The 11,599-nt window shown below is 35.0% G+C and overlaps 2 protein-coding genes and 1 long non-coding RNA gene across 5 annotated transcripts in view; all 3 read right to left on the reverse strand.

Annotated features, from left to right (window-relative positions):
• Nucleotides 1-270: 270 nt before the first annotated feature.
• On the reverse strand, nucleotides 271-8,758 carry LOC100178396 (solute carrier family 2, facilitated glucose transporter member 1-like). Of its 3 annotated transcripts, none has more exons than XM_018813004.2 (11): nucleotides 8,030-8,758; nucleotides 6,101-6,232; nucleotides 5,171-5,299; nucleotides 4,647-4,782; nucleotides 4,113-4,234; nucleotides 3,535-3,635; nucleotides 3,113-3,260; nucleotides 2,674-2,868; nucleotides 1,977-2,124; nucleotides 1,431-1,588; nucleotides 323-883 (listed from the first exon to the last, which is right to left on the reverse strand). In XM_018813004.2, the coding sequence occupies exons 1-11, from the start codon at nucleotides 8,090-8,092 to the stop codon at nucleotides 686-688; spliced, it is 1,530 nt and encodes a 509-aa protein (XP_018668549.1). In that variant the 5' UTR covers nucleotides 8,093-8,758; the 3' UTR covers nucleotides 323-685. The 3 variants fall into 3 exon arrangements, with proteins under 3 accessions (XP_026691524.1, XP_018668549.1, XP_002123496.2); XM_002123460.3 differs by lacking the exon at nucleotides 8,030-8,758 and adding an exon at nucleotides 7,097-8,020; XM_026835723.1 differs by lacking the exons at nucleotides 1,431-1,588; nucleotides 8,030-8,758 and adding an exon at nucleotides 7,097-8,020 and having other exon boundaries at nucleotides 271-883.
• A 213-nt stretch (nucleotides 8,759-8,971) lies between these two features.
• Nucleotides 8,972-11,599, reverse strand: part of LOC100184707 (ATP-binding cassette sub-family A member 1-like) — a 35,798-nt gene continuing 33,170 nt past the window's right edge. The window contains exons 46-47 of the mRNA XM_026835495.1: nucleotides 10,354-10,467; nucleotides 8,972-9,941 (exon numbers count right to left, since the gene is read on the reverse strand). Coding sequence (XP_026691296.1) covers nucleotides 9,780-9,941; nucleotides 10,354-10,467 — 276 coding nt within the window. The 3' untranslated portion in view covers nucleotides 8,972-9,779. The remainder of the gene's footprint in view (nucleotides 9,942-10,353; nucleotides 10,468-11,599) is intronic.
• LOC113474476 lies at nucleotides 11,093-11,599 on the reverse strand. The gene is made up of 2 exons (XR_003396132.1): nucleotides 11,560-11,599; nucleotides 11,093-11,406 (listed from the first exon to the last, which is right to left on the reverse strand). It is a non-coding gene; the product is annotated as an uncharacterized LOC113474476 (long non-coding RNA).

Genomic DNA, 11,599 nt, shown 5'->3' on the forward strand with positions numbered 1-11,599 from the left:
TTGTCCAAATTATCAGCCATACATAAAAAAAAAGAAAAATCCCAAAAATATAATCACCCACAAAGTAACATACATCTCGTAAGCTGGCATGAGGTGTTAAACCCGTGTAATAACGACTGTCGTTTTCCTGCCACGCGAGGATAAAGTAAATTACATTCATTCATTCATTCAACGTACTACAGTGACTAGCAGAGTTCGTATATAAACATGTCATGTTTATATAAGGACTCTTGTGGCTAGCATTCAATTATGGAGATATATTTGCTTTTATTTACAGTTGTTTGCTTTTATTTACATACTGGCAGAGATATTCACATTTCAGTTATTAAATTTAATACCGTTTATTTCAATGAAAGAGGTATAGGCCTATCTGTTTGACAAATCACTGTATGCTGATAAATATAATATAGTAGGGTGGGGTGGGGGAAGATGAGACAGATTTTTATTCTATTTTCCCGTCCCATTTGGAAGTAAACAAAAAACAAGAATTACAAAACCGTGTCCTCGCGTCTCCCATAGACTGTTTTAATGGTTTTAAACACGGTCAGGATATTATGATATTATGTTCCAGAGGTGGTGTCCCGTCTACCTCCACCGTACTATATGAAAGATCATTGCATAAGAAATCGAAGATGCACGTTAGCTTAAACAGAGATTGAACCTTTTCTAGTTTAAAACAATCCAGTTAAACCGGAATATTTGTCAGTTCTGAAGCGCGACTTCTTCGCCTTAAACGATGACAAGGGAGCTTCAAACTTTTGTACGATTCGTCTATTTCTAAAAATGTTCGATGCTTGGTAACTGGAATTGCAACGTAAACATGCGCCGCGAACAAAAAAGCCAGTGTTGCAAACACCAGATACGAATATCCACCAATTGCGTCCTGAAAGTAAACAATAAACACAAAACAATTAGACCAATTAAAATTACACTTCAACAAATTTACAGTCAAATTTACAGGTATAGGCCTATATAGTAATTTGGATTAATTACTTGATATACTTTACGCACACTTTTGTTTTTGTGTTAGTAGTTTAACGTAATTAAAATAAATGAGTCGTGTGTCCTTATTTTCTTCTAAATAAACGTAAATGTTTTTACCTGTAAACGTGTTTTAACAACTGTTGTTTTGTCGCTATATAAGCTTTCATTTCGTTTAAAATGTTTCTAAATTTTGCTCTTGTAATCGACAAATAAAGTTATTAAAATTATTGCATAATTATTATATATAGTGGTGTGGGAGAAGATGGGACACCTTTAGCACATAATATCCAAACATTCCGCCCATGTTTTAAACAAATAATAACGGTCTATTAGAGACGTGACGTGAGGGTACGGTTTTATATTTCTTTGAACGTTTTTTGTTTACTACAATGCGGAACGAGAAAATAGTATGAAAAGGTGTCCCATCTCCCCCCATCCTACTATACCTGAAGATAAGGCCAAACCACAATGACCAAAGTGAAGCAAAGCCAGAACAAAAAACATGCAAGAGATTGTGCGGCTGATCTTGCACTTTGTGGAAAGCTTTCCGAAACTAAAGTCAGTGTGTTTGCACCAGGTCCAATGGCGAAGCCAAAATTAAAACCTGTAAGCAGCTACAACATTTAAAATACAAGATTTTTCAAAGCGACCGTTCTATAAAATTCTGCAAGGGTAAGGTCTTAGGCAAAGTCTATAGTGATTGGAATTTGGGCAAAGGTTGTCTTTTAAGCTATAACAAAATACTATGGACAGGGTGAAACAATTAAGAACGCTGAGGGGTACTTGGGTAAGATGGGATACTGTTAGCGCATAAAACCTAAATTTTCTTATTGTGTTTGCACAATTAAGAGTCGCGGGGCTACGGTTATATAATTCTGTAAATATTTATTGTTTACTACCAAATGGGACGAAGGCAAGAGAATAAAAACGTGTCCCACCATACCCCCACTTTACTATTACCAAAGTTAATAGAGACGTTAAACTGTACTTACACATTGCTGAAACAATCGAAATGTATGATATCCAAGTTGCCAAGTGTTGTGTTGTAGCGGTAACGGTCAAAAGTACTAATGATATTGCTTCGACCAGGTAGCCGAAAATCAGAAGATATCGACTTGCTATTTTCACTGCCAACTTCGCCTGTACAAAAATGGTTTAGGTACAGATGCGTTTGTAAGATGTATATGTTCTAGTGATAGGGGTTCTTAACCTTTTTGGTATGTTTTACCCTTTTAACGAAGATGAATATCAGATTTAACTCCAATATATAAAATTGTGCTCATTTTTTAAGTGACGAATGTAACAAATTACATCAGTTATATCAATGCGGGGGTTGCCTTAGATTTTTGGCAAAGAGTTTTTCAATGTCTGGCTCCTAGGGCGAGGTAATTTATCCCATTGGGAAAATTGACCCCTGAGGTAATAAAGGCTGTTCTAATGGCATAGTAAATGATTGAAGAAGATAGGACACCTTTTTATTTTATTTTCTCGTCCCATTTGGTAGTAAGCAAAGAACAGTTAAGGAATTATAAAACCGTATCCTCACGACTCCCATGGACCTTTGTAAAATGTTTAAAACTCGATCAAGGTATTTGGATATTACGTGCTCATGGTGTCCCATCTTACCCCCATCCTACTATATAACTGTATGTATGCCTAGTATAGTATATACAAAAAAGGCAAACCTACCCCAATACAATTTGTAGCCGCTAGGACAAACGCTGCTGCAATCGTAAAATATGGAATCAGGGAAGATTCCACTCCAGAAAGAACAAAGAGCTGCCCCATGTATATTTGTACAGCGTTTATACCAGTTATCATATGGCCAACTGTAACGAACGACGTTCCCCAGACTTGGTTTCGTAAGTTCGGGGAAGTTAGAATCTGAAGAGAACGTATAGTAGTGTGGGTAAAAAGGGATGCGGTTAGCACCTAAATCCCATATTTCCTGATCGTGTTTTAACCAACCAACAACGCCACTGTTATTTTTTTCTGTAAATACTCTTTTTTTACTGCAAAATGGAACGGAAAAGGAGAATGAAAACATGTTCTATTTTTTTCCCAAATTTACTATATTAACGTTAATACCACATTGGCTATCCTATATGTTGCACAAAAAGCATTCAACCTGTTTGATTGTCACTCGTTCTTCCGCATCACGTTTGGCGTATTCATCACGTAGGTCTTGTAACTCTTCACTTACGTCATCAGTTTTACGAAGTCTTTTCAACAAGGTTTCAGTGGCTGATTGGTTTTGTTCGGCAAAGTACAGACTCCTGTAAATGTGAAGATATTAAAGTACAGAAGTTGAATGTAACGAACGTATTTGTTATCTTCGTGTGGTGGAAAACGACAGTCGTCACAACACGGGTGTTCTGTTTCATACACCTCGTGCCTGCTTATGTACAAGTTACCATGTATAGCCTATGCGTGGCGGGGAAACGACAGTCGTTCTAACATGGGTGCTGTTCTGTTTCATACACCTCGTGCCCGCCTATGTATAAGTTACCAGGTATGTAACTTTATGGATAAATACCATACATGTTATACCTTGGTCCTGGTGCCATGAAATAGCAGAACGTCAAAAGGAGCAAGGACGGCACGCACGTGAAAAAGAGCAGAACAGGCCATAGCGAGTTGTTCCCAAGTAACTGCATTGAAAAGTATTATTTCACCGATATCTAACATTTTGCATTTCTTTGGATACAGTTAACACCTAAACCTCATATTTTCCGATCGTGTTTTGAACAATAAACAACGCTTTTTTAGAAAAACCTATTCTTGTGTAATTCTGCAAACATTTTTTGTTTTTTTACTAAATGGAAGAAAGGAATAAAATATTCTCTCACCCCCCCATACTATATAGTAGAGTGGGGGAAGATGGGACACGTTTAGCACATAATATCTAAATATCCTGATCGTGTTTTAAACAATAACTAACGGTCAATGGTAGTCATGGGCATATAGTTTTATAATTTCTTGAAAGTTTTTTGTTTACTACTAAACGGGGCGAGAAAAGTAGAGGTAAAAGGTGTCCCATCTTCCCCCACCCTACTATATATCACAACACAGTAAATATTTTTTGAACACTTTATCTATCAGGCTTAAAAACAAAACACAAGTTTTACCTGCTCAAGTCCGAAAATGTTTGCCAGGAGGTTACCAGTGCTTATTGATAACGAAAACAAAGCACCAAGTATTCCTCTGAGATGACGCGGACTTACTTCGACCATGTACAGTGGCGCAATGCCTAAAAATCAGTTACTTTAATAACAATAACCAGTGTCGAAGTACGACAAGTAAAACATAACATAAAATAACTTGTATATAGTAGGTGGGGTAAGATGGGATACATTTTTCTTTTATTTTCTCGTCTATTTTGGGTGTAAACAAAGTACATTCAAAGAATTATAACACCGTTTTCTCACGGTTCCCTTAGACCGTTGTTAATTGTTTACAACACGATCCGATTATTTTGATATTATGTGCAAAAGGTGTCCTATCTTACCCCACACTGCTTATATATACTAATTTTCTCAAAGTAACAGCGCGTATAGCAGGGAAAAAGCAAATAATGAAAAACTGGATATCCCGCATGTCGATATATAGCATCTGTTAAAACACGACTACAGTCATACACACATAATGTATTTATACGTCACCTGTGCCAGCAGTGGCGGTTACAAATCCGATGATTAGTCGACCAACAATTAAAAGTTCAAAGGCTTTACCCGCGTATGTCAGGGCGAGTAAGATGCTTGCTAACACTGTTGCGGAATGCAGAATCGCCAGGGTTTTCTAAATCGATTCCATGCTTTATTTTAAACGGACTGTGTATATATAGTAAGGTGGGGGGAAGACGAGACAAATTATAGTTCTATTTTCTCGTCTCATTTGGTAGTAAACAAAGAACATTTAAAGAATTATTAAACCGCATATCGGATTCTTATGACTTCTATACACCGTTGTTAATTGTTAAACACGATCAGGAGATTTAGAAATGTGTTAAAAGTGTCCTGTCTTCCCCCACTCCAATGCATAACACGTAAAAGGCCTATTTTGAATGCGGTATATAAACACAAGCTTAAACAATGCAGGCAAAATCAAATATATATAAAAATGCAATATTCAGTTCGATACGAATTGTTAAACTTAAAAATGTAATACACAATATTTAAAATCTCACCCTATATTCAAATTTTCTGAGTTGGTTCACAAAGAAAGAACCGATAATTCCACCAACTGGAAAACAAGCCAGGATTGACACCCATTTCACTTGAAGTTGATTTTCGGTCATCGTTTGGTTGTGCCGCATCTAAAAGTTACATTGCTGTATTATATGTATAATGTGGGTGTAATGTAGTAGGGTGGGGGAAGATCGGACACCTTTTCATTCTATTTTCTCGTCCCATTTGGTAAGAAACCAACAATATTCAAAGAATTATACACCGTATCCTCACGACTTTCACATACCGTTTTTAATTGTTTAACACACAATCAGGATATTTTGATATTATGTGCTAAAGGTGTCCCATCTTTTCCCACCCTACTATTTGTTTTGAATAAATGAATGAAATTTCCGTTTTTTTTGGTCACGATAACGAAGAACGAAAGAGTTTACACAAGCAAAAAGACGGATAGTAACGGTAAAACAACAGTTGTTAAAACACGCTTATTGATAAAAAAAGGGAAATACCGTTTTGGATAAAAGGCATGAGTGTAACTTGTATAACCGCGCGTTTCAAGGTAACTACAGTCGTAACTTAACGTGTATTGCGTTACGCACACAAAATAACGAGTTCTCACACATTCTATATTTAGCTTTGTGAGTGATTATTTGTGGCAGTATATAGTAGGGTAGAGGAAGATGGGACATCTTTAGCACAGAATATCCAAATATTCCGATCGTGTTTTAAACAACAACGGTATATATGGAAGTCGCGAGGATACGGTTTTATAGTTATTTAAATTTTCGTTGTTTACTTTAAAATGTGACAAGAGAATAGAATGATAAGTTGTCCCTTCTTCCCCCAGCACCGTACTATATTAGAAGGTAAACGTTACGATGGTTAACTGTATAGTTTGTTTAACAGTAATTAGTAACAGTTATTAATACCATGTGATAATCTTGCAGGGCAGTCTGAATCGGTACTGCTGCCGCGTTCACGGAGCCAATGGAATACCCATATTGAAATCCGCCGGCAAAATATGTGAGAAAGACTGACCAGAACGCCCACCATGATAACTTCTGCATTTAAAAACGAGTTAGTTTTGAATGAATATTTTTTGGTAATACTACTAATTGGATTTGTATTATCATAGTGTACTATATTATACTTACTTCAGTATACTATGGTATTATAGTAGAGTGGGGGAAGACGGGACACCTTTTTTATTCTATTTCTTGACCCGTTTGGTAGTATAAATGGAACATTTAAAGAATTAAAATCGTATTCTCGCGACTCTCATATATACTGTTGTGTTTAAAATACGATTAGGATATTTGGATATTATGTGCTAAAGGTGTCCCATCTTGCCCAATAGTACTGTATACGCCAGTATATGCCTTTGTAATTTTCTAGCGAGTAAGAAATTGAAAACAAATGACCACCAACACGCACATTGCACATAAACACAGCCGTCTGCACGCTAAATATATACAATATTGTTTTGCCTCGAGGTTTGACTTCTTGTTCCTCGTTAATTTTCTATGATCTGTCAAAATTTTCTACACATCTTGGATATAGTAGGTTAGGGGAAGATGGGACACCTTTTCATTCTATTTTCTCGTCCCATTTGGTAGTAAACAAAGAATATTCAAAGAATTATGAAACCGTATCTTCACGACTCTAATGTACCGTTGTTAATTGTATAAATCACTATCAGGATATTTAGATATTACGTGCTAAAAGTGTCCCATCTTCCCCCAACCTACTATATTATTTTCTTTTGTTTTTTTCTGCTCTTATTATAAACAGTGCGTGAATTTAACTGCGTCTTCAGAATTAGGCAGTCTTGTCGATTAAAAAAATTGAAAAGTTTTTCTAGTCTGTGTAATAATAACGATATAGGTTAAATCGAAAACGATAAATTCAATACAGATTTTTTATACTTGTTTTTCTATTGATGAAGCGCTGACATTAGGAAGAATTTCCGCCATTTCCTCCAGAGGTTCCATCTTATACAAAAACTTTAGTTCTAGTATAACCTTCACTTAAAAATTTATCTTGCTAAACTACATTGACTGTTTGGCCGGTTCAATTAATAACTAAACTTTGTTTACTGAATCCGCTACGCCTCTATGGTTATACAAACATGCGAAAATTAAGGCTTTTGGTCGTCGTTTAATTAGGGCCTTCTTGAAACACAACTGCTGACTAAGCACGTTTACTGTAATCGGCTGCGTAACCAATGAACACAAGGCGGGGTATCTATGAGTAAAGCTATACTAGCAGCGTGCGACGCTAAGTACTTGGAGACGACTACAATGACAAACCCTTTAAAATGTATGCAGCATACACTACACGGATTGTAACAGGACACCCATATGCACTAAATACGGCATCGGGTTCTTCCGCTTTGCGAGTTTAATTGGTAAAGATAAAATTGCTTTTCTGGAAATGATCAGAGGGCAATAACGTTACCAATCGATGTACCTAAATATGAAGCCCTTAACTTTACAGCCTAACAATTTTAAATTTTTTATTACTTAAAAAAAGATATCCCCGTGGGGCGAATAAAAATGACCTGCACAATGTGTGCTGATAATTACGTCAAGCGTATTTAAATATGTGCAGGTAAAACGATGGAGTAAAAAAATATATATCAAGGTGTGGGAAATGAGACAAGCTTTTTTTTTCTCTTTTCCCATTTGGTAGTAAACAAAGAATATTTTCAGAATTGTATAACTGAAGCTAAACGACTCTAAAATCGCGTTAGTATACATGTTCAAAAGTCGATCCGCAAATTAAGGTGCTAATAGTATCCCATCTTACCCCACAGTACTATAGCCATATAAACTACATAACATATCATTTATATTTACTTGTTTTCTTAAACTACAAGCAGGAGCTTGGTTTGTTCTAACGATGTCTTGTGGGGCGTTCATTGAGTAGAGTAGATTTTATGTAAAAAGCAGGTGTTATTTTATCTAAAAACAGAAGTATTGTTTTTACACTTTTCTTAATCAACTCGAACATAATATCGTTTTAATTAAATGCCTTATTCTGACATGGTATTTAAAAGGTGTTAAAATCACTTTTTATCTAATAAATTTTATACGTCTGTATCATTCTTTAGCCTGTTAAAACCAACGTCTATACTAACTTGGGTTAAAACGGCTGTCGTCTTGACATAATAACTTTCTGATTTTCCGTACTATTTTGAACTTCGTTACTGTAACGTGTAACCGAAGAGACAGAAATAGGTTAATTTTTATAGCCTCTCTTTTCTAGAATTTTTTCATGTTTAACTTGTTTTTATTATTCTTCACTTCCGACTGCACCGCGTGCCCAACAAACAGTCTGGTTTGAATCTAACTGCCATAAAAAGGCCTGACGTTGCGAATGGAAGCTTTTACGCATTTGAGGTAAAAAAAGTGGTCTAGAATGCTGTGTCAAGTAAAACTGGATTAGTGTAATTTGAACAAAACATGGACCAATAAAACAGTACTATAGGGTAAGATATCTCGTTTTAACAACTCTTTTAAAGTGGTGAGAATATGGTTATATATTTTTGTTAATGTGCTTTGTTTACAAGCAAATGGGACGATAAAAGAGAATGAAAACGTGGACTATCTATTGACACTCTACTATTGAGAAAATAGAAAAAAGCAACGAAGCGAAACTTACCATTTCATTTAACGCACCATTTTTGGTAGTAAACAAAGAACATTCAAAGAATTATAAACCGCATTCTCACGACTCCCATAGACCACTGTTATTTATTCAAAACACAACCAGGAAATTTGCACAGTTGTTAAACAAATTAGCACAGTTGTAGAAAACAACAACCAACGTTTATTTTCCAAAACTGCATTGTCGTGGCATGGGTAGAATCTAGGTGACATTTTAGTTATATATATTTTTTAAATAATACAGTTATTTAGTAAAATTTTCATTAGTGCAATGCATTAAATACACAAGAAAAATGGTATAGTAGGATGGGGGAAGATAGGACACTTTTTCGTTCTATTTTCTCGTCACATTTAGTAGTAAACAAAGAACATTCAAATAATTATAAAACCATATCCTCATGACTCCCATAGACCGTTGTTAATTGCTTAAAACAAAATCAGGATATTTGGATATTCTGTGCTAAAGGTGTCCCGTCTTTCCCCACCCTATACTATATTAGATATATTATGTATAGTAAACGCTTTGTAGAGGAAAAGTTTAAATTCAACCTTAATTATAAAAAAATTAAACTCTGAACAAATTTATGTACAATATAGGTACAAGTAAGATTGTTGTAAAACAGGGATGGCTAATTAGTTTTGTTGCATAATTTATCTTATTCTTCGCAGTAAAATGGTAAAAAGAAGGAAAATGTGCTTCTGCAGAAAAGTGACTACATAATCTCGGTAAAGAAAAGTGATTTCTAAAAGGGTAAATTAAAATTGTATAGTGCAAGATTGGACAGTAATATGGTTTTGATTAAAACTAGTAAAGTGCAAGACTTACAGGTTTTTTGATAGGAAAAAAAGTGCATAAAAAGTTGCATAACAGGCAGGAAAACCGACAGAATGCTGCGCAAATGCAGAAAAAATGCGGCCTGAACTTTTTACAAAAAAGATATTATGCGACATAGGTTGGATTGTAGTGAGAGTAATTGGTAGTTAACTCATGCAAAACCATGTCATCATTTTCGGCGCCACCTTCTGATGCTAATATAGGACGCTGGAGGCCGTATTCATGCTCAAGACCATCAGTTTGGAGCTTCGCAAAACTTACAAAGACCTAGAGTGGGAAATGATGTAGTTCAGAATAGATATTAAAAGGATGTTTGAATACAAATGAATGAATGTAACTTGCTTTATCTTCGTGTGGGCAGAAATGACAGTCGTTAAAACACAGGTGCTCTGTTTTATACATCTCGTGCCAGCTTACGGGTTACCAAGTATGGTACTTGGTGGGTATTTTTGCATACAGATTTATAACAAGTTGTTAATGTAGTATTATGTAGACTAAACGCCACTGTATTTAACACATTATGCACTTACTGTCACTATGGATATTTATCTAAAAATAACTGTTACCTAATACTTAAATTACACTTAAAAAACAATACCCGATGATTACAAATTTACATTGACTTGTAATAGTAAACTATTTATAATTAAAAAATATGTTAATAAATGAATGCGCTTACCTCATCCAGTGTAGTTTGGCTAACAGAATAATCTTCAATATTTAATCGACTTTTGTTTCGTTCCAAAGCATCAAACAAAAATGAAAGTTTTGTGTCTTCTAGTGGGATTTGATACTAGAAATATAATTTTAACAAAATTAAAAACTTTTTTTAAGGGGAACTTTCAAACTTGTTTTTAACTCAATGTATCACATTTCATCTTTAGTCAAAACGCTCCGGACTGTACATTTTAAGATTCATTCATGTTTTGCATTTTTGTAAGAATATTTATTTAGTTTCATATTGTAATACCCTTTTTGCATGGTAAAAAGTTAATGCGAATAACGATCCGCATTAACTCGTCATATGATAACTCGCTAACCGCGTTGTTTTGCATGGTCATTGGTTTATGCGCGTATTAGCATTGAGCTTGTTTTAGCGCAATATTGTTAAATTTAGTTTATAAAATAAGTTCTGATACTTTATGGTGCTATTACCAACAAAAACTGTAAAAATAATACCCGAAAAAGATTAGGCTCTCAAAAGTGAAACTGTACTTTCACAATACTTTTCTTTACTCGCATAATGCGAGTAATAACCAACCTTCTACAGCATCAGATGACGCGCTTATGACGTTATGCGTGTTAACTTTGTTTTTGCGAGTAAATATGCGAGTACTTACGTGCATAAAAGTGACCATGCAAAAAGGGTATTCTAGTCAGTCAACTGGTCACTTTCCGATTGATAAAACAATCAGAACTATACCATACTTCAGTGGTTCATTTAGTGTTGTCTAAATTCTCAGCTATTTATTTAAAATACAATCATTCACAAAGGTACATATGTGGTAACTTGTTAGTGGGCACAGATGTGTGCAACAGGTCACATGCGTTATAATAATTATTCTTTGCCCCACATAGCATTGATAGATAAGTTACATTCATAGCTTCATTTCAATATAAATGTTTCAAATGCACCTGGTGTATTAATATACATGTTGATTGGCTTCTGTGGGCTCTCAGATTGCAGAAATAAGAGCTGGGCTACAATTAAACCGGACACAAAATCATCTACCTTACAAAAGTACAAATGGAAATTTAAAAAAATATCAATTTAGAATGAAATTTACACATGATACCACTTTTAACCTTATTAAGCAGGAATGTTCAAATGATATGAGTTGCATTCTTTTTTTACTTAAATCGGCAAGCGATGTAATACACATACCGGTGCCATAAGACAAACTATTCTTTCTTTTAGAAGCCGT

Source organism: Ciona intestinalis, chromosome 8, assembly GCF_000224145.3.
Source record: "Ciona intestinalis chromosome 8, KH, whole genome shotgun sequence".
NCBI lineage: Eukaryota > Metazoa > Chordata > Ascidiacea > Phlebobranchia > Cionidae > Ciona > Ciona intestinalis.

Excerpts from the sequence above, each read along its gene's own strand:
- LOC100178396 (XM_002123460.3), bottom strand. The coding sequence starts at position 7,162 with ATGGAACCTCTGGAGGAAATGGCGGAAATTCTTCCTAATGTCAGCGCT. Across the intron at positions 4,235-4,646 it reads AACCGCCACTGCTGGCACAG|GCATTGCGCCACTGTACATG; the intron begins GTGACGTATAAA and ends ACTGATTTTTAG. Across the intron at positions 2,125-2,673 it reads CGGCTACAAATTGTATTGGG|GCGAAGTTGGCAGTGAAAAT; the intron begins GTAGGTTTGCCT and ends ATTTTTGTACAG.